We start from the raw sequence: 22,940 nt of genomic DNA on the forward strand, positions 1-22,940 counted from the left end.
TGAAGTTTTGAGGTTAAATATGCGAAACAGCCAAAACATGTGAAACAGAAGCCAGAGATAAATTAATTTGCTTAGTTCCTTTCGGCGAGGGGTGCCCATTTCTATGTGCAGTGGATAAGATGTGTCAATCAGTACCCTTCTTTCCCTTCAGCGGTTCTTCAGACATGGCGAGGGAGAATTCATGTGTAAAAATGGGTATTAGATTATTTCTGTACCTTACAGGCTATGTAAACAATATCAGTGTTTGTCATCTTAACACTGAGGAGTGTGTATCTAAAACATTCTCAGACTTTGACCTGTAAAAAATAACCTGCAAAACGGCAATAGTAGATGCTTTCAGCTACAGCTAATGTGTTGGTGGTTTTTTGTTTGTGTTTTGGCTTTCCGGCAGACTCTGGACGAGAGCTTGTTATTACAGACCCAGTTATCAAGAATCGAGAGCTCTTCATTTCAGATTATGTTGACACTTACCATGCTGCTGCCCTCAGGTAAGTTATGGAGGATGTGGTGCAGTGTTTGAGGTGGATGAGAAAAACCTTACTGAGAAGTGCTTTTTATGTTTTTGTCTGGGGATCATTAGCATACTGCTTAGCTTTCTCCTCATCTCCTACAGTAATTAATTTGTGTTATCTGTTCTCATTCATAAAGGAGCTGTAATTCTGCAATCTTGTTTTAATCTCAGTTAATCAATGTTGCTCAGAAGATACTGTTTCCCATCATTTCCAATTTAGGTATTTGCTACTTTCGGCAGAAATGCCACCCTCTTCCCTCCTCTGTGTTTGATTTCCCTATTAACAATAGCATCTCCTAGTAAAGTGACTGGTAGTATGATGCCCTGATTGAATTGTGTTAAAGGCTTTTTCTCAGAAGCACTTGTCATTGTTGCAGCCCAGCTAAGAGCTCCATTAAAAAAATAGCTGTACAGACAGGAGGTAATGGACCCTTGTATTGTTCTTTGTACACCCTTCCCTGGAGGTTGCTGCTCTCTTGACTCACTAAGTTTTTCACTTAAGTGGCTAACCTTTGACTAGGCCAAGGGGGTACACCATTACTTTAAAATGTTTTCAAATAGAAACAGTAAGGCACTGTTTTTTAGCAGATTTTCAACATGCCAGACATGCATGGATATTGTCAAAATGCAAATTGAATATCCTTCCTGATAACGCTCAGATGGTGTTTCACTAGAACCATCTGGAGATATTTTTTTTTTGTTCAGTCACTTTGCTGAAGCCACTTACTTCAAGACAAAGTAGCTGCAACTTCTGTTATATGGGCAGGAAGAAGTCTGATTTACGTATTAGAGTTTTTATTTTTATAAACTTGGGAAATTCCAGTGATGTACTACAATCTCATGAAATTCCACAGTGCCTTTTCTGAGTTACCGGTTGCCTTCCAATTTTAAACTGGCATGCTTAGAAACAAGCTAGCAGGAGGTTGGCTGTCTTGGTGGAACCAGTCTTGGAAATCTCTCTGCTTAGGGAGAGAGAGAACCTGAACAGTGTACATGGAGTGTTCCCTGGGAGTATTGTAACTTCTCTTCTGCATACTTTCTGTTTGTTTTTTTTTCCTTTTAAAGAAAAAATAGAAATAGGAAGATTAAAAAATGGAATATATGCGTGTACCAAGCAAACCTGAAAAATAACCTTCCATTCTCCCTTTCCAAAAAGAGGGGAGGCTGCTGGAAGACCAAACTGATCACTTCCTCAACCTGTCTTCTGTTTCATGTACCTCTTTTTTGTTTGGAAGTGCGCCCCATAGGCACCTGTCAGACCACTGTTTTGCTTCTCTTTGTTGGTATATGGTATCACTGTTGTTTTTGTTGTTTTCTGGATTGTTCATGCTTTTGATCATTCTTACATGCTTGTATATGGTATCTCAAGATGATCATAATGGGGTGAATATACTTTTGCAAGATAAAGATTTTATTTTTCTTGACTCTTTATTAGCAAATTGTGATTAATACACGTCAGTAATTTCCAGCATACAAGATGAACATAAGGGTAATTGCACATGGTGCTCTTACAGTTTGGAACATAGAGTAGGCTTCTGCCATCTTTTGTGTTGTGGCAGGAGGATTAATATGAAATTCTGATTTATTATGAGAGTATTTCTCTGCCCTCTGGAAACAAATGGCTCTGGTCACACAATGAATGGATGACAAACTGGAAAATAAAATCAGTGATCATAACTACCAATCTTCTACTCTAATTGGTAGAAAAATTTACCTAGAGTGTGAGAAGCGAACAGAGATTGGCTTTTTGCCAAGTGCTGTGCTGGACAGATAACGAGCTGCCCTCCCAAGGAAGACATCTGACTTCATCCCTGCACAACCACCAGAGGACCCCAACGACTGAAAAGCGCAAACGCAGTGGGGGTGGAGTTATTGAAATAATTTCAAGGAGTATGTATATGGCTGATGCAACCTCAATGGTATAAGTAGATCATATTTGAACTTCTTTGGCGTGTCTCTGACAAGAGTCACGTGCCCAGCGCTGTGGTTATTGCTCTTTGACTTTGCCTCACAATAAAAGATTTCCAAACCTACCTTTGGCGGGTCAGGTATTTATAACATAGAGGATACTTGTCAATCGCTGTGGAAGTGTGTAATGAAAGTTTTATGTCCTTTTTACCTAAATGGTAAATCTTTGTGGTAATGTGTAGTATTACTTGTCTGAAATCATATGAGTACAGCTTGTACATATTAATATAGATAATAACAAGCTTATCTGGAAAATGCTTATTAACTTCAGATGAATTATTGAAAAAAAACTAAATCTTTTCCTCCAAAATACTTTTAAAATGTGAATTTAATGTGAAATATCAAAACAAATGCGGCTTCTCACTTTCAGAATGACTAAATGAGGAAACTGGCTTCAGCCACCAGAGATAAAAGAAATATTAGTGAACAAGTTTGTCTTTTGGTATTTCTGTGTGATGCCTCAATTATGGATCTTGTTAAATAATGTTCCATTACAACCCGGCATGACCTGTGCAATATTCACAGTGTTGCTTTGTCCCTTGTCAGAAAGGCAATTGACTGAGAATTAGGCAATCATAGGGACGCTTCTGCAGCCTCAGCTCACAGGATGGCCGTATTGGTTTAGTGGGTTTTGGTGTGTGTCCACCCCCCTGCCCCCCTAAAACAGTTGGCAAGTTTATTCATACTTCATCCTTCTGGTGTGTGTTTTCCTTGCCTGTAGTAGTTGATGTCATTATCTGAGAGTTCATGTTCCAAGGTAAAGTTCTTACTGGTGGTTGGTTGGTAAGCCTTTCTGAAGTGCTTTGCCATGAAAAGATTAGGAATTGACTCAAGCTTAGCATTTCAGCTTTCTAGTGCACCTTTTCAAGTACATAGTGCTTTTAAGCTCTGCTGAGAAGACTAGGCAAAGGGATCCGGTATAATTACAGGCAAAATAATTACTCGTCTTGGTGTACTGCTGGCAACAGCACTTTTCATTCTATTTTAACCAAGACTGGCAAACCTTTTTACAATGTTTAATAAACCCCGTAGTAGCTTGCTTATAATAGCAAATACTACCCAATAAATACAAGTGAAAGGAGATGCTATCTGTATTAATACTAGAAAGCTTGACATACTGAAAAAGAGCGAAAGCTTGTGCTTTGTTTATTACATTGAATCAGGTTTAGATAAAAAGCACTGATTCTTTGGCTGTCTGGCCTGTTTGTCTCTGCCTGCTTCTGATGTGATTTACTTGGTGGCAGTAAACTGCGATGCATTGAATGACAAAACACGAGCAGCTGTTGAACATAAACAGTCCAACAAACCCATGAAAAAATGAGATGTAACTTCTTACAGCTAGTCCTAATGCTCATCCTTAAGGATAATGACTTCATCAATGAACTATATTAAAAAAAAAATTAAGTCTGTTGTAGAACAAACTAATAAATCCTCTTTTCCTTTTCATTATTTTTTTTTATTAAATGTCTTTGTGTTTTACTCATATATGAAAGCAGAAGGAAGAAACTTTTATGTGTTCGGAATTCACATTGTTAGGATTGTAGTCTTGCTAAAACCAGCATAGCTTTGCTTTTTATTTGGAAGAGTTATTAAAATGAAGGTTTATTTAGCTTTCTAAATAAAAAGCTGACCTCCCAAATAACATGAGTAGTAGAATCTTTGAAGCTTCCTTAGCGACTTAAGTGTAAACAGGACTGTAAAAACTTTGAAAATAAGACATTTTCAGGATTGTATTTCTAGGGTAGATATTGTTCGTTAGTCTGATTAAATTTGGGCTCCTCGGGACTGTGCTGGCTGAATGAGAATTAATGAATGTTTGCACAACATCACCTGAGACATTGGAAATGAATCTTCTTCCTTTTCCACCATGGGAAGAATCTGCATGGTTATTTGTTACAACAGGCTTACATTTATGATGTTTTAGTCATTTATGAGAACACAAGGATGTCTGTGCCTTATACACAGATTGTAGTGGCACTTAAAAAATAGCTTTTATTCAAGATACAATCCTGATACCATTTTCCCCTCTTTCTTGCAGAGGGAAGTGTAATATCTCCCATTTCTCTGACATATTTGCTGCTCGAGAGTTTAAGGCCCGAGTGGATTCATTTTTCTACATACTGGGCTATAATCCAGAGACAAGGTAAGTGATGCTTTTTAAAGTAAAAGCAAGCTTTACCACTGATCTAAGTCTGTAGGACCAAGGAAACTACTAAAGGGAAGAAAAGTTAAAATCAAGTGTGATGCTGACAGGAAGGTGGGATGGAAGGCAATGAAAGGGAGAAGCTGCATCTTCCCGCTGTATGTATAGAGAAAAATTAAGAGTAGGTAACAAAATTGTGAAATGAGTTGTGACATCCAGTTGAACGTCTGTGTAAATAACGTACTGCTTACAGAACAGGTTTTTAGAACTGTGAAATTTTTTAAAGGTTGCAAACATTAGCAGGAATAGGAATTCTTAGCTGTCTTAAATGCACACCCCTGAAAATACTTTTAAAATATGTTCACATCTTCTAGTAAGCAATGTTGAAATTTACTCACTTTTAAGAAATCAAATTGGAAGTTCTTAGGTGTGGAAGTTCATGCTTTGATGTGTAAACATTCATATAGAGATCCATATCAACAATTCATAGTTTATGCTTCACTGGCCTAGAGCAAATTATAGATACAGAAAGAACAATTTTTTGGGGAATTAATACATACGTGAAGAAGGTACGTTAGGCATGCTCTTTCATTTCACAGTTCTTTGAGTCTGTCTGGGGGTTGGCCAACCAATCTTCTATCTCAGCTGTGTTTGGAAAGCAAAGCTGAAACTAAACTGTACCTTCATTATTTTTTAGGTCCAAATCATGACCCTTATTTTTATCATTTATGTAGTTTTGTAAACACAGAGAATGCCTTACAAATACCGGCCTTAAAGAATTTGTTGTCTATGGGCGTATTTCAACTAGCACTTGAGTAGAAGATTATTAATGTGTAACAGGGCTCAGCAAGGTCTGTGCTGACTGAAAGTTTCTTTCTGTGCAAAAACATAATTAGCTGTGGACCTCGATTTCTGGAGATATTGGCGAGAAAAATATTATTCTAAGCAGGGATTAGGTAAGCATGTAGATAATGAATACTGGAATTGTTATATGGTAGATTCACTGTTTTTAATGCAGATATGAATCTTTATGCTTCAGGGCATAGCCAACCTCTTAACTGCTTGCAGTTAGGAAGAAACTCCCTATGTGGGCGTATTATTATGTAATTGCCTATTTATGAGGCTTCCTGTACCTTCCTCTGAAGTGCCTTAAACTGTCCATATGTGTGAGACAGGCTATTGGACTAGGTAAACTCCCTTAATTGATTCAGTTTACATTCATAGCAGGTACTGTCAGTCTAAGTCCCTAGGAGGCAATCTTACTAGTGTGTGGTGCTGAGGTCTGGGAAAAGGGCATGAAATCCTGTAATGTTTAAAAGTACAATATGTTAAACTGTTTGTGGTGGGTTGGTGTGGGTTTTTTTGAGTGGTCCCACAAGGTGACATGTTTATGAAGGCTGTCATGATATACATCTGATATTCAGCAGTGTGCTTGACCCCTGTATTTAACTTTGTCGCTTTTCTTCAGTGCATTTAGTTTTGAGGGTGTGACTGTTATAAATACCCTATTTGTATTGGTGTTGGAAGTTTTGTGTTTAATGGGTGATTTCTCTTTCAAAATGCCATTTATGTGAGTTGTCAGTGCAGTTTTAAACCCACACTCTGTGTAGAAGTAGCTAGAAGTAGCTGTTAATTCTTCCAGCTATTAGAAAATGACTGAGCCTGAAAAGATTAATGGAATGACTAAGCATGGTGCTTAGTGATCAGCTAATTACTCAGACTAGCCAGTTCTCAAAATGTAGGTTTTTCTTCATTTGGTTGCAGCCTGGGTTTTTTTTCAAGTCTGTGTTTTGTCTGGGGGGGGGTGGGGGGGGTGGGGGGTGGGGGAGGAAGGTTTAGAAAAAGGAGCTGAGTCTAGCTTGCTGTGTGTTTGCTGCTGCTTTACAATGCATGCTTCTTTGAATACCTACTTCTAGCTGACCTCTTGGTGGTTTGTCTGTAAAGACAAAACCATCTTCAGCTTAATCTGCTTTTCTAATATAGCATTCTTTTCCATATGGGAAGGATGGAAAATTTTCATGGTAGCTTGAAGTAGTAGTATGTTGTAGATCAAGGTCTGAACCTTGCATTCACACCCCCTCAACTGACTTGTAGAAACATGTGATAGGGTACGTTCTTAGACCAAACATGTGTGAGCTGTTGCATCTACAAAGATACATCTCTGAGGGATTTTATTTTGTGTTCAGCATTAGATGCTCATATACTTATCTGCAGTTCTCAAATGCAGTTCAGTGTGTTGGGAATCTGAATTTTTCTTCTGTTTTGACATGTTCTGTTTGCAAAACAACCTGCAGATCCCCAAAATGTCCAATACACTGGTGTGGTGGCTGTGTAGCAAGAAACACTTTCAGTCTTGGAGCACACAGTGCTAAAGGAAACTATGTTTTGTCCTCTTCTATTTGAAAGCTTGCTGATGATAGGTTTAGTTTGGGAAATGCCAAGAACAGTGATTCTGTTGTTGATCATTCTGTGGTCTTGAAATGGTAAATTTGCGTGTTTTGGGGTAACTTTTTTATTAACAATATATATTAAGCTGGGTTTCTTCTACAGAGTTTGGTAAGATTACATGCTATGTTTCGGTAATTCTCACATCACTGAGAAAAATCTGATTGTGGAATAAAAACCAAAACCAATCTTAAAGCTTGAGGCTGGGCATTATCATCTTGAATACAGTTAATCAAGCTAGTAAGTAGACTTGAAATATGTTCCTGGCTCTCAAGAGTGTGGAATACAAGCTTAGTGGATGTATAGTCAGCTGAGAAAGAAAATAAATTTTATGCTAAGTACTTTAAAATAATTAATATCATGTCTCTTCAGAGAAGTGGCTGCTCTGGCACTGACTAATTCAACTAACATGGAATCCCACTCAAACTTCTGGGTTCCCCAGATGGCCAGATGAAACCAATCTTTATCAAAGGAGAAATGTTATGTGACTTGTATATGCTCTGAAATTAGTTTAGAAGCATTTCAAAGTGTAGAGAAGAACAGTCAAGAGACACGACTGAACAAAGAAAAACAGACCTGTTGTACCGCTTCAGAAAATCAGTAACTGCACCAGCTTGAGTTAAGCTGTTGACTTGGATATTTGAGTCTGAAATCAGCTCTGCCTGTTAAAAAGTAATATGTAGCAAGGCTTGGGAATGCTGTTGAACATACCGCTTGACCTCAGACAGCTGTTTTTCACCAGCTCGTGTCTTGCATTCATTTACTGCAACTCTACTTCTTACCCTGTCTGTAGTATAGTTCCATATGTAGCCGAATCTGGCAAGAACTTCTTCCAGTCCTTCCTTTTGAACTCTGACATCCTGTATGAACTTACAGAAGCAACTTTGAACTATCTCATTGAAGGATACAGGCGTGCCAGATGCCACTGGTGGCATTGGACTGTTTTTGTAGTGTACCGGCAAGTACTAGGCAATCAGTTCTTTGATCTCAGGAGTGAATAAATGCATTATGAAGTTTTGTCTGACCCTGACAACTGTAAGTATACATAGATTCAAATGCTACAGCGTTCTTACTTGGATCTAGAAATAATCAGGTATTATTTTAGTTTTCATCATCCTGAATCAAAATTACTCTTCCACAACACTGTTTCACACTGTAGAACAAAATACCAAATGTTCAAAGCATGGGTGAATTTTCCAAGTAGATGTTTTATGAAAGACCAGGATCTTGACAGTGTTTTTATTCCAGTGTGTGCTTTTCCTTAATTTGTAATCTTTTTTTCTTCTGAAGTGGTGTTCTGGGGTGATGTGAGCTAAATGAGTATGGGTGTATCCCTGAGGAGTGCTCCCAAGAGTGAAATGGAAGGTGACTTGCTTTCTTTTTCTTGTCCTTCATAGTTTACTATTTCATGTTGTCTGGTAAGGGTTTTCTACTGAAAGTCTGAATCACTATGGAAAGCATAGTGGTAGAGTACAAGTTTTCAGGTCTAGAAACAGATGGGAATAGTCTTACGTTTTTATGAAGTCAAGAAGCCAGTGTGGAGTTGTATTTTAAGTAGGATTTTCAAAGCTTCCTCTTAGTGTTGCCCTTCTTCAGAAAAGAGCTGTAGTGGAATTATAAATTGATACCTGGAACCAAAATGTGAACAGAGGCTAAAGAGGACTAAGAGGGCTGTGAAGCTCTGTTTTGCTATTTTGATATATTGTCTCGTTAATTTTTAGCAGTCAGAATATATTGATTTTACACATATAATAGTGCTAGGGCTGTGATAGAGTGTAATGATCATAAAGGTTTTTATATGTATCCATATTTACGTCTCAAATCAAAACCTTAAAATGAGTCCTTATTATGCTTACACTTAAGTAGAACACTGACAGTTTGTGGTGTACTTTATTTAAATAAGACAATTCCTAGAATGTATCGCAAGTCCAATTTTTTTTTCTTTAAATAGGTTTAGCAATTTTACATACAACCAGGAATCCTCCTAATGGGGAAAACTGTATGGTATGCCCATGTGATGTGAAACAGACTGCTTCTGTATGTCTTACTAAATTACAGCGAAGTTGGTTTGTATCACTCTGGTCTAGTATTCCCGGGAAAGGATTATGGAAGATGCTGAGCACCCCTTACTTCATGTCAGTAGGTATTGTCATGTATTGGAAGTGCCTTGCAATAGATTACTTTTAAGCAAAGAGACAAAAATATCCCAAAACCTGTATTTAGATAAAGGGATGTATAACTTCCTTGGATTATTCCTTCTGGCTGATATCACACTTACTAATATAACTTGGGATATGTTGTTTCTATGTGTTTGTATCTCAATTTATCTCTGAACTGGAGGGTAGCATAAAAGCTGAGAATTTTATCTCAAATTCATGGTGTGAACTTCAGGAGAAAAACTTAATCCAGGACAGCAGTACCAAAAAAATCCAGAAATAAGTTTCAGCTGTAGTTGAAATGAAGGCTAGATACATTTGGCCTTATAAGTGTTCTTACTTAAATTTGTCAGCTGGTAAAGACTGTACAACGTATTTGGAGCAGTTATCTTTTTGTAGTCTGTGAAAATTTGATCGGACAGTTGTTCTGAATGTGATGCCTCCCGTAATATTTTTATAACAGTAGTGAGCTAATAGAATGTTATGGTGGGTTTGTTTGTTTGGGTTTTTTAGCAGTTTATTATACTGCAGTTCTAAATGCATAGCCTAGTAAGCTTAGTACTAAAAAAAAAGGGGGAATTTTTATCATGGTTGGTTGTGTTTGGTGTTAAATTTATTTTTAATTTTTTTTTCCCTTTTCAAGTGTGAGCAAAGCCCCTCTCTCCTGTATCTTAGGGAAGGGCTACATCAGATTATGAGTGAGCTTTGGTAGCATCAGATAGTTTCAGCAGAGCCACAGCAGCTGTAATGTTCAAGATCTGAACGTTTTGAGTTCTTATTGCAGGTTCATTGAGGGAGCCCACACTGTGGTGTTGAAGGTTCCTGGGCAACGGGGTGGGAGGTAACACAATATGGGCAACAAGAAAGGTGTATTATCCACCTTATAATTTTTTATAATTTAAATTTTGTTGTGATAACATTTTATCACTGGATTATTTTGAGAGAGAAAATTTGGGATTATTTTGTAGCCTGATATGTTTTTGCTTGGTCTTTTTTCTGTCTTAAAACTCAACATCTGAGAAACTTCTTATTCTTTTCTAGGCTTGCAGTAAGTTCAGGTATCTCAGATGCTCTAAAATGCAGGCAGGTATACTAATTAAAGCATTTTATGCTGTAGGGGAAGGGATATTACTTTTATATGAAAAGGGTAGCTAAGAATTTTTTTGAAAATCATATCGGTGAACAGGAGTGCAAAAGATCAAGGATGATGTAGGAAGTTCAAGCCGTGAGTGAAGTCTGGCTCCTCTTGGGCTCACCTTGTGTCCACACGTGCTGACAGATGGCAGCGGCATTGTTCTTTGAGAATTCATATTCTTCGAAGGGTCTCATATATTGCATTATTGACAGGTAGAATAGAAGTATTTTGTGAATCAGCTTGCTGCTTTGTTTCCTAACTGATATATTGTATGTTAAAACGTGAAGCTTCTGTCATTTGCATTTATGAAAACCTCGAAGCCTTTTAGTCAATGTGATTTTTTTTTTAAAAGCTCATCACAAACTAGGGGAAAAAAGATTTTAGAAGCCTTTTCGAAATTGATGTGTATTTCCATTGGAGAAGATTTAAGAAGTGCTGGAACACAGACCTCCAGACTTGGAACGGCTCTGCTCTCCGGCGTTGGCTGTATCAGATCCCCCAGCTAAGGCCCCACTTCCCTGCACACTAGCTTGGTATGCAGAAGCTGCGGAGTCTGTTCAGTGCGCTTTATTTACGGAACCAGCAGGGTTGAGATTGATTGCGTTGTAAGACAGTGTGTGGATGAGGGAGGGTCACAGCACATGCTCAGTCCTGTCAGTCCGAGGGCGAAGTTTCTGCGTTCTGCGTGCAGGCTTAGGTCATAGCACAAGCTCAGTGAAAGCTCTCTGAGGTCTCTCAGACTGCATGTGCCTCCATTTTGAGTTGGTAGAGTGGAAAAGGCAGAGTTTTAGCTGTTAAGTAGAGGGCTCAGGAATACATCTAAACCCACAAGAGCCTGTCATAGTCATGGATGATCCATTCAGCCCCTGCAGGTAGGCTACATCACTCTGGCCTCCCCTAAACAGTGATGATTTTTGCTGTTGTTTGTGACTTCTGAAATGTTTATGAAATCATTTCATTACTATTGCATGTTCCTCAGAACCTTGTAATCTCACATCAGCTTTGCTGTGCAGCTGTTCGTATGGTGCATGAGGGCACTGAGCAGGGAATCTGCTGGCTAAGGGGTGCATGTAGCAAAATGTTGAAGCTGTGTGGTCTTATTTGTAATTCTATATTCCCCACCCCCCACCCCCACCCCCTGGTGCAGTTTGAATTTCAGTTGTGCTGTCTGCATGCCAACCTTATGGCAGGTCCTAGGGAGCTGCAGAGGCACTCTGCAGGATGCAGCGTTACTGAAGTGGCCGTTAGGGAACGTCTGGGCCTGTGACAGGCTGTTAGGATAATGTTCCAGGGAGGGTCGCAGGCCAGCAGCCGTTGTTTGCTCTGCGGAAGGGTGGCTTTCCTTCCGACCCAGGGGCAGTGATCCCGCTGATACTTCCACAGGTATTGAGGGGGGGGGGTGGGGGGGTGGGAGTTAGCCAGCGTGGTTCTGCTTGCTTGTCAGTCACATGCAAATAACACACACGCTCTTAAAATGCAGCAATATTGTCTTATGCACTGAGAGACTTGTGATGTGACAGCTGTGTAAGCAATACTCACGTCTGTTTTATTGGGCTAGGAAAACAAATTTTTAGACTGATGTGAATAAAACAGAGGACTTGAGCTGTACAGTTTTGTGTGATGATAGTATGGCTGCAACTGGCTTTGAGGTCCTTGTGGGACAGTCGTCAGTGACTTGTCACTGCTAAGTGTAAATGGGGTTGAAAGGAGTTGTTTGTGTTGAGTGGGAATAAACTGGATTCTGTGGTGTGTTCTCGTTCACAGTAGTGTCTGAACTTGTGCAAAACTGGGTGCTGTTCTGTTGTGGCCCTCTGCCTAGCCCACTGGCTTGCAGAACTGATGTTGGCACTGCGGGCTCTGTTGCTGAGGGGAAATGCTTCTGTCAGGGTAATTTGCTGGTTAGTGGAGCATGTGGAGTTTGAAGGTGACCGGATGGGTTGTGCTGCTTGTAGTGAAGTCTCTGGAACTTCATAGCAGAAGGCTGACTCCAGCACATGTAGTCGTTTACCTCCGCAGTGTGTGTTACTGGGGCTACCTCCTTCCTCTTGCCAGAAGCTGGGGAATGAACGATGAGTAAGACTGCATAATTTTGCCCATGTTAGTGCCGTGTCCGTGTCTGTATACTCTCTGAAGTGTCATTCCCTTTTCCATTGCCTTTTACACCTATAGAGCATAAAACTCAGAACATCTATTTAGTGTGGATCACTGGTCACTTTTGCCATTGGCTGAACAAAAGTTGTGGTAATGGTTATGGAGCACAGTTCCCTTGAACTTCAGTCTTGCTGAATCGCCCCGTAGTTGAAAGGGGTGTCTCTGTAGGCCTAGGCTTTGGAAACTTTCTTATTCCTCTTAAAGGAGCTACTTGAATATATGTACAGGGATGTGACACTGCCCTGTAGGAATACAAGGATATGACACCTGATGTCCTCAACATTTGTTTTAAATGTTGACTTCCAAGCGGAAGAGAGTGAATGTGTTAAGGGATGGGAAGGGTATGAAGCAGTCTGTGCTGGTTTTTAGTGATAATTTGTGCATGTGTTAAAAAAAAGGCTTGAAAAAACCGCTTATAAAAACTATAAGGTTAACTAACAATAGCACAGGTGGAAAAAATGAAAATATGTATAGGTTATAACAAAACAAAATCTGATTGCCAAACAGAAGTATTACATTTGGCAAAACAAGTACTGCTGGAACAATATGCCAGGTAAGGCATTCTTCACTTAAATCACTTGCACATGAAAACTTGTGGATGTGGTGTTGGTTATATTGGCTTCCTCTTGAAGGGTGTCTGGTGTCTGTGCTGTACAATTGGGTGGCTCCTGTTCCTGGCAAATGTATAGAATTTTTTTTTTTTTTGGTTGCTGTGGCAGTATTCCTCTCTCAGCAGGCTTTCAGAGATTGTGAGATCTCAAGTTTTCCTTTCCATGTGCTTCAACACCAAATGTCTTCCGCCAGTTGTGGGGTTGGTCAGCCAGTTTCTAATGAAAGCAGTTCTTCAGGCTTGTGCATAGGTGTACAAGACTGTTATGTTTTTAAAAAAAAGCAGTAACACAAACAGAAAACCAATCTCCCTTGCCTGTGCCCCGCGCACCCCCCCCAAAAAAAAAACCAAAACCAACCCCACAACCCAAAAAACAAACACCACCACCACCCACCCCCTGGTAGTAGTAGAAGTAAGGCTGTCTGCTGTAAGTTATCTGTGGTAGTGGCAAGACAGTCTGCTGAAAAGATCCTTTCTCCTTGATCAAGCTGTGGAGTGTGCTTATTCATTGCTACTAATGGTGAAGTTTTAAGCTGGCTAGATGCCCAGAAGATTCTCTCCAGTTCAGACACTGTTGATAGGTGGTATGGTGACTTAGAGTTCCACTCCAAACTCCAACTGTTTGAAGTTAGAAGTATATTATGGGGAGTGCTTGTATTTTGTCTTTTGGATGAAGAAATAGCAGGCAAGTACTTTATAGTCTTTCCATTGTTCTGGCTTCAATTTTAGTTGTTTTTTCAAGACCTAAATCAGTAAGATTACCTCTTCCCCCCCCCCCAATTCTTTAAGCTGTAATTTGTTTTAATGAGAGCTTTGTATTTCCAGGTGTATGGCAGAACTATATCCTTATCTTCAAGCTTGTTTTATGATTTGCAATCTTCATGCTTATAACCTTTAACACATGCTGTTGCTTCTCCACCTACCTGCTGTTGAAGGAAGCTGGAGATTTGTGTTGTCAAGCAAGCTAAGAGACTGAGTGGTAGACCATTGCATCTCACCATGATGAATGGATAGAAACAGATGGGAATGATGGGAAAAAATAACTTCTAGGTTGGTGCTAGATTCTACTGTCCTGCGTGTAAACTGTGATTGTACTGAAGATATGGTGCTGATGTAGTACATAGTCTGTTTTAATAGTGAGTATTTGCTCTGGAAAGTGCAAAGGTACTACCTGGCCATTTTGGAAACTATACAGGATAAACACTTAAAGTGACATATTTCCATGCTGAATTAATTTCCATATTTACTTATCAGTGTAAATGTTGCTTGTCAGTAAGTAACATTCTGGTTCTATTAGAATCACACGTAGAACAGATGAAAGACTTAGCATCATGCAAAGGTTTCCACTTACTCATTTTTTTGAACTTATGATCAAAATACTGGTGTCTTCCTTATTTGAAGGGAAACAAATATTGGAAAGCAATTATTAGAGAGAAAATCTACAAGCAAAATACTACTCACAGAGGTAATTCCTATGTGGAGAGAATGCTTGTTTCCATTGCAGTAACTTATCTCTAAGAATGGTTGTTTTATGATTGCTTCCATGCTACCTTTTGAGTAGGGGATAATACTTCTAAGGACTCTGTAGTCTTTTTTCTCATATATAAACCCAATGAAAAATACTGTTATCTTGAAAAAGCCTTGCTTGTCTGACTCAAACTTCTGCAACTACTTCCTTTTCCAAACAGGAGCAGAACACAGGGTCCTCTGCTTCCTTTAAAGTTCCAACACAGCAGTCAGCAGGTTTGAGCTTGTACTCAAGGTAGAAATGTTAGTGCATGTTTATTCATTCCATCTTCAGATTGAGCAATCACTGAAAATGTTCCCGTATAAGTTCATTTGCCTGAAATAAGGTTTGGTTTTTCACTCAGAATATGAAATTGCTTGTGCTTTTTTTGAAATTATTATTATAACACACTGTTACAACAGGTTTTAATCAGAACTTAAACTTACTAGAGGCTGACTGGTAGCAAGAATATTTTCTGAGCATTAAAATACTGCTTCTAGAACAGAAATTAAAAAAAGTTTAAGGCACAAGTGCAAGCTGGACACATGAAATCAGGTAACTACAAGTAATTTTTTTACGTGGAAAATAATTGTTGGGAAAAGCTAACAAGCCATTGTTTAATCTGTAAATTTGATATAGGTCTCAATGAAAACAAAACCATGTAACTAATTCATTGTGTTTAAGCAAGAATTTCTGTTTGCTGGGGGGAGAAGAAATTCTGTTATTTTTAGGCACCAAACTCACAGGATTTTTTTGGTAGTTTGGGGGTGTTTTGGGGTTTTTTTTGTTGTTGAAGGTTGAATGGCCTGAACCTGATTGTCCCTTTTGTACTTTGAGCTGTGTAATGTAAGAACATAACATGCATAAGAACAGTGGTCTTGGGTCAAATTGAGGATCCATTTGGCTCAGTATCCTGTCTCCCAACAGTGGCCATAAGCAGATGCTTGGAGGAACTAAGAATAGAGCCCTGGTGTTTGACAGAGGCTTACTGTGTTTGCAGACAGTCTAGTTTGCAGTGTAATCCTACAGCTTCATTAGTGCTACAGAGGAGCAAATGTATGTAAAGGTTTGTCTCTCTGTTTCATAGTTAAGTCTCTGTAGACAGAGCTTGCATGCCTCGGATGAGGGAGGAACATGGCAAGAGAAGTTCTGAGTTTTGTTTTATGGATGCACAATATAAAATAAAACATAATGTCCTACCAAATGGAACTTTTGATTGTAATGCCAGTCCCTTTCAGGCCCTGATAAACTATTTTTTAACCAGCTCAAGTTGGAGGGGAGTAATTTTGTTCTCTCCTGTTTTGTCCCTTAAAGATGGAACAAAATGAGCCTTGCCAGATGTTTTTAGAACTGCCTCTGAAGGCATGTTTTTTTTATCTTGGGTATTGGACTGTTTGCATAAAAAGATTTTATTTTAAAACTACTACTTTATGCTTTATCTTTCCTGACTACTTTAGATTTATATTAATTTTACAGAAATCACAAACATCCAGGAATTGCCTATTATGCTTTCAATTTATGTTTCTGATTATCTTTGCCAATAATAGTGACCGTTTGGCTACATCCAGTGTTAAAGTGTCTGATTGCAATTTGTAAATATTCTGACTATAATGCATATATCTAATCTGGGTTTGGTTTTATTTAGTAAGCTGTCGATTTTCTTACCAGGCTTAGTAAATAAACCCAAATCTTGTAAGAATCATTGCTTAGTGCTATAGCTTGTTATTGCTTCTTAAAAACAAACAAAAAAACCAACCAACCCCCCAAACCCCTACATATCCTAGCTTTACATTGTCTTTCCTCTTTTAATGTTTTTTCATGTAAAAATCATGACCCTTTCCAACTGTTTTTGCACTGTTCCTTAATGATCAATTTGTTCTTGCATTGTGATGGCTGAATACATAGTAATTGTTATTCTGGTATCCCTTCTGGTCTCAACTTCAGAGAGCCCTGTCCCGTGCTACAGGCCGTGTTCCAGGGTGGTGAGAGCTACTTAGACTGACAGCACTTATAGTTTAATTGTTCCTTCCTTTGCACTGTGAAGCTTGCATTTGTGGCGTGTCTGTTGCAGTAGGTAGTGGGTTGTACCAAGCTGATTTTGAAACCTTATTTTTTGGGGGGAGCTCCAAAGAGAGTAAGAAAGACTGAGGGGGGTGGTCTGTGGCTGAACGATTTGGCTGGTTTAAAAACCTTTCTCTGTTCAAGCATCCCTTGAGTTTAATTACAGATCACCTCAACATACAGAAGTGGGAATGATTGTACCAGGAGTGGTTAAATGGGTAGCACATTATGCTGCCCTGTATGTGATTTTGTAGTTTTGTTGTAGTGTTGTTTTGGTGGTGTGGTTTTTGATTTGATTTTTTTTTAACTTAATGGCAGCATTGATTTATTTTCATGTTTTCTGAGCTTTTGCTGGCTAGTAGCAGATGTTTCAGAAAGCCAGTGGAAGTCCATTATGTGGTGGAGAGCATTCATTGAGTGTGTGGTGACCACAGCAGAACAAAAGTAAGCCATGTCTGCTGCCGGGTGAAATGAACTGATGAAGAACATAATTGGTTTAGTGTGGTAACAGGAGTAGTACCATCTCCCTCACCTCCATCTTGGGCATGTAAGTCATTATAAAAAAAATGTGCAGTTATTACAGAGCTTTTTTCTTGCTGAACTTAGGGTAGCATAAAGGAGAACATGAAAGAAGCAGTACTGCAGTTTCTAAGATTTTACCTTGTACACACGATCCCAGACCTTGGAGGTCCAACTTACGTATAGAGTGTGCGTGGTTTCTTACAGAAGCCTGGCTTTCTAGCAAAGTTCTTCACTAAATGTGCTGAGTAAAGAACTGGCTTGGATTTGTGTCAAGGGTAGGACAAAGACAGGACAGTGCAGAGAGGTGCCATGCAGAAATCTGCAAATGCCTTTTGCTATTGCCTCCGCTCTCTGCGAGTTTTGTTGCGAGTTTCCAACCTTGACTCTCCTGCACAGCTCTGGCAATGTTATAATACCAGTTTGTGTCGCAGGTCCTGAACCCAAGTTACCTCAAAGCTGATCCGTGTGTACTTCACTGCAGCTGAAACTCTGTCTTGCAGTGCTTCTGTTGCCATGTTTTGGTCCTTGATGGCATTGCAGTGCTGCATTATTTTTGTGGACAGAGGCTGCCAGTTGGGCCAGCTTATGGGTAAATGGTATGAGTGTGGTGTATGGTGCAGACCAGAAGGTAGATAATAAACAGAGAGGGTTAAACTTGTTTCTGTATGGGAAATCGTGGAGGAACTGTTGTTTCCAGCTTTCCTTCCTCTCTTTCCTTCTTTCTAAGGCTGATAAATTAAGGCTTTGCACCACTCTGTGCTGTCTCCTATTCCTTTCTCATCGTCACTGTTCACATCTGAACTGTTTTCTCTCAGTGGTGCTGCTTTTGGCCTTGAACCTCCAGCCTCTTCTGTTGCTTTAGAATGGAAAGGACAAAGTTTTGTTGAACTGAACATCCTCTCTTTTCTCTCCAAACTGTTTGGCACAAGTCTCTCTCAGATTAGAGTGTGCCTGTTTTGCCCTGCTCTGCTGCAGAAGCTTCTTGCCTTTTTGATATTCAGACGCAGGCTTCCATCTCCTTTCTGACCAGCCCCTGTTTACTTTGCAGAATAAAACGTTGTCATGGCAACAGGTTACTTTTCAAAGAGAACATCTTGTCATTATATTTAATCCACTGCAGCTGAAGAGGACTGAAATATTAAGTTGTTGTTGCTATGGATACTGCTTTGTTACATCAGTTTCTTTTGTGTCAGATTTCATATACAGTGTTGGGTCCTCATGTCCTCTCCCTCCCCCTCCCCTCCCCCCCCCCCCCCCCCCGAATAAACATAGTGCTGTTCCATTATTATTGTAATTGCTCTCCACCAATATAATTTTGCTTAAAAAACCTACAGTGCATTTTAGTTTCCATAGCAAGAATTTCCTTTCCATTTGCAAACCTGTTCCTGGGGACGTGGAAGCAGTAAAAATTATTTAACAGATTGTGTGCCCTTGCAGAGCAGTCAGCTTTGTGCTCTTTAAAAAAAAAAAAAAAAAAAAAAAAGTGCAGTCTGAAACAGCCCCCTGCACAACAGCTTGATTCAGTCCAGCTTTTACCTTTTGGGACAGGGGATGGGAGTACCTTTAGGATGTGAATATAATCAGGAAACAATGTGAAAAAACACACAGAAATACTTCTCTCGATGCTTCATTTTCATGTGGGGAAACCATTGAGTTTCCCCAGCTAACTCCACGTGAATAGTTAGGAGCAGGAGTCCCATACAAATCTTTGCTTTTATCTTTGCAATTATTTACAGGATGCTACAGCATCCTGTCATCAGCCTTGATTCTCAAATGCTTTATTTATCATATTCAGTGAAGGAATTGGGAGTTGGGGGATATTTGGAGTGCCGTGGTTTTTCCTATCAAAACAAAAAATACCTTAATTTTCTTTTTAAGTACAGTACCTACTTGTGCAGCCTTTGGCTGATGTGAAGTCTTGTATTTGGCAGAAACTGCGTAACTGTGTTTTTAGTTTGTTTTGCACTGACTAGTAGAGATACACATGGCTTTAAACTGAATTCGGGGAATAAAGGAAGAGCATCAGTATTTTCTGTTGTTGGTTTTCCCTTTGCTCCTCACAGGGAAAAATCTGACACCTTGTAGCTGAATAATGTACCCTAGTATTTAATTTATAATTTTGTTGTAAATATAACATTGGTTTTCTAGTTTGGTCTTTTATTTGCATAACCTGAAAACAAGAACAGCGTCAGATTATGTCTTGCAAAAATATGCATTAGTGAAAAACATTTTGATGTGTTCCCATTCTTTTCAGGAGACATGCACATATTTTAGAGTGCATTTGCTTTCCAGCACGGTGGCACGATGTCTACACAATGCCATAAGATTGAGTATTGCAAAACCTGTGTTTATTCCTGTCTGACAGGTTCTCCTGTCACCTTGTCTTGGATAAGGGCCATTCAGAGCCACTGCTGTAGTTAACCCACTTGTGCACCAATGAATAACGTTTCAGAACGGTCAGTAAGGTGACACTTAACTGAACGCACATATGCAGTGTACTTTTTGAAATTTTGAGGCGAAAATGTTTATAAAGATATGCAAAATATGCATGTTAAAATCAACATTTCCAGTGACCTTTTTGGCTTTTCGACTTTTGATATTTAATGGTTTGATCTATCTGTTGTTAGTTTTGCTCAGGGCTAGCACTTTATGGTCATGACCTTAATTTTTAAAGTTTAAAGGAAACTTTCTCAGTCATTGCTTATGATCACTGTGAACACAGCAGGGTGAATAAGAAATCCTGCAGGGCAGCAGCTTACTTGTAAAATGACGTCACTGTTCCTGTACCAGCAGATTGCAAGGTTAATTCAAGTTTGCGGTTTCCAGATTATAGATGGTGTTCTGTTAGGTTTAGGTGTGTGCCTTTCCTTGCGAGTGTTTTGAGACTCCCTTAAAGGTCTTGCAGTTACTGAAGTGTTACATTCAGAAGTTTGTCTCAAAACAGCTCTGAATTTTGTGATCTTTTTAATGTAACATACAGAATATAAATAAAAGATGTCTGTTTAAATAAGAAGAACTTATAGAAAAAGAAAAATGTTGATTTTAAGGATATTGAAATCCTTTGGATTTGTTTCTGTTCTTCAGTGCCATTTTATGGGAGTCTTGGAGGGTCACTTAAGTTTTCAGACTGCGGCTGCATTCAGTAACCCACGTACCAATGTTCACGCACCAATGCCTCTGTAGACTATAGTGAGCTAGCTCTTGAGAATAGGTGGATATTACAGCAGAAAGGTCTCATGGATTCAACTGTAGTCCTGGAGAAATAAGTATTTCCAGTAACTAGTTTTTTTCATGTGCCGTCTTGTTGCTTATATTGTAATATCTTTAATAAAGAAAAAGGGTCCAAGGGCACTCTTCAGTACTCAACTTTTATTTGCTCTGTTAGTCTGTTCAAAATTAGGAAGAAAAAAATTCTGTCATGTCACATGTATTATTTTGGTTTATATTGGCATACCTTTAACTTCTGTTGTTGCCACAGTAATTCTATTGCAACATGAAAAAATGTTTTTTCTACGACCATATAATGTGATGTTTCGGTAATTCCAGCCAATGGTGTGAGCAGCACAGAGCCCTTCAGAGCATAATTCTCACTCCATGGACAGTTCATTTGGAACTTGAAGTTTTTTATACAAATACGTTTTCAAAATAGTGGAAAAGTGAGGGTCAAGCACATTATGTGGAAGGGAAGGCCTTTCTGGATGAACTGAATCGAATTCACTTCTACAAATGTTACAAGGCATGTTTTTATTGCTTTTTAGATTTTCCATGCTTCTGCGTCATGCTATCTGATGTAGTTTTCGAAAATCAAATAACAGCAGTAGTAATAATTTTAACTTAAAACAAGAGCTAGATAATTTTGAATGTGAGATCCAGAGTAACTTAAATAGTTCTCCATGAACTCTGCCTGGAAAAAGATAAATTAGTTTTGCCAATTCTGGTAATGCAAGGCTCTGTTCTTCAAAGATTAACACCCCAAATATTTTTAAGATATTTTCTGTTTCAAAGTTAAAATGACCATGAAGACGTTCATGAGGAACGTGGTATTTCCTATGTACTAATCTATAGCACAGTGCTTAGCATGTTGCCTGCTTTATTTTAGGTTTGGTGTTGAAATAAGCAGCTAAAGGAACAGTACTAGTAAAAGCTGTTCTTGGGAGGTGATTCGTTGCATAGCAGGCTTTGGGCTGGCTGGCTAAAGCATAGAGCAGTTCAGAGCTGTAGAGAACTTCAGAGGCTTTTAAAGGATTCTTTTGATTAGAAGTCAGTGCTACTTCTGCATCACATTAAATTTAAATATCAAAAAGTAGGCAGGTGTGTGTCCCATGAGCTGCTGACTGCTTTCTTGCTGCTCTGAGGACAGATCGCATTGATCCTCTTCTTGACTTCGACTGCTTGACTGAAGTTTCTGACTAGCCCTGTTGGTTTTTGCCATTTGCAGCATGGCCTGTAATACACCTGGGTGTATCCTTTCTTGTTTTCTTAATAATGTATTATTTTTGCTTCTTCTCCATTTGCATTGGGAATTCAGTGACAAAAAATACAGAATATGATCCTAAATTATATTAATTGTAATTCTTTCTCATTGCTGTTTTTTTCCCCCCTTATATATTAGGAGGCTAAACAGTACCCAAGGTGAAATCAGAGTTGGACCCAGCCACCAGGTAATGGATTTTGTTTGTATTCTAATACCCAGAGGGCATGCTTTTGCCACTTAGTCTGTTCAGATGACACCTATTTGAAATTGTATGCATTCAAATAGAGTGAGCTTTTTAGATTCATCATGAGTTCTTTAGAATTCCTTAGCTCAGTTAATGAGATTTTTCGATGTCAAATGTTGATACGCTAATGATTTTTACTAGCAAAAGTACTCTTGAGTTAATTCTGGAATGAGATTGAAGGAATATGAGTAACTACTAGAAATAATGGAAGAATCTCAGCTATTATTGGACGCATTCTGGAATTAAAAATGAATGATTCTCAGCTGGCTTTCAGCAAGTAATGTTTTTTTAAAACTATTCGGTGGTGTTTCCCAGTTATATTGAAAGTAGATCTTTTAACTTTAATTTGCATAGTAAAATTGTCAAGTTGATAGTTTGTTGCCTATAACAATTAGTCTTTTTCATGAATCTATGTATTTAAACAAAATGGAGTTCTTTTAGAATGTATTAAAAAAGACAGGAGTTTTCAAAGAACAACATTACAAAATCAGATGGATGGGGGGGAACTTTAACCCCGAGAAAGGTTTGTTTCCTGAACAGCAGCTGTATTGAGATATACATAGATATTTATGTGTGTATTCATCTTTTAACACAGGGTATAGTGCTTTTAAGTATGTCTGTTAATGTAGCTGTCATTACTGCAGAATTCACAGTAACCTTGCTCTCCCTTTTATGTTTGTCTCTGAACATGCTCTGGTGTCGTGTCTGTGGCTTGCTTACACTTGAGGTCTTGCACATGCTCTCTCCCTAGGTTTTTGTGTGTTAAATGAGTTTGGCCAACTGTGGTACTTCAGCATGAAAGTCACAGGGGCCACTGTGCATTTAGTCATTCAACAATTGTGTTAAAAATGAAATTAGTATTTCTAATTGGAGCAGGTCTGGCAGCTGTTGGGGTTAGGCCTCCTTCTAAATACCTTCTTCCTGTGTTGCCATGTGCCAACATTACCAACTCGGTCCTCCATTGCTGTTCAGGAGATTGGCTGGTCTTCACCCTTTTACCTGCATAATTTTCA

The 22,940-nt window shown here is 38.9% G+C and overlaps 1 protein-coding gene across 1 annotated transcript in view; it reads left to right on the forward strand.

Moving 5' to 3' along the window:
* The window catches only part of RERE (arginine-glutamic acid dipeptide repeats), a 326,197-nt gene that overhangs the window by 143,701 nt on the left and 159,556 nt on the right, over positions 1–22,940 (forward strand). Inside the window, exons 5-7 of the mRNA XM_080377911.1 lie at positions 392–488; positions 4,518–4,622; positions 21,822–21,870. Coding sequence (XP_080234037.1) covers positions 392–488; positions 4,518–4,622; positions 21,822–21,870 — 251 coding nt within the window. The remainder of the gene's footprint in view (positions 1–391; positions 489–4,517; positions 4,623–21,821; positions 21,871–22,940) is intronic.

Source organism: Falco punctatus, assembly GCF_963210335.1.
Source record: "Falco punctatus genome assembly, chromosome: 3".
NCBI classification, from domain to species: Eukaryota; Metazoa; Chordata; class Aves; order Falconiformes; family Falconidae; genus Falco; species Falco punctatus.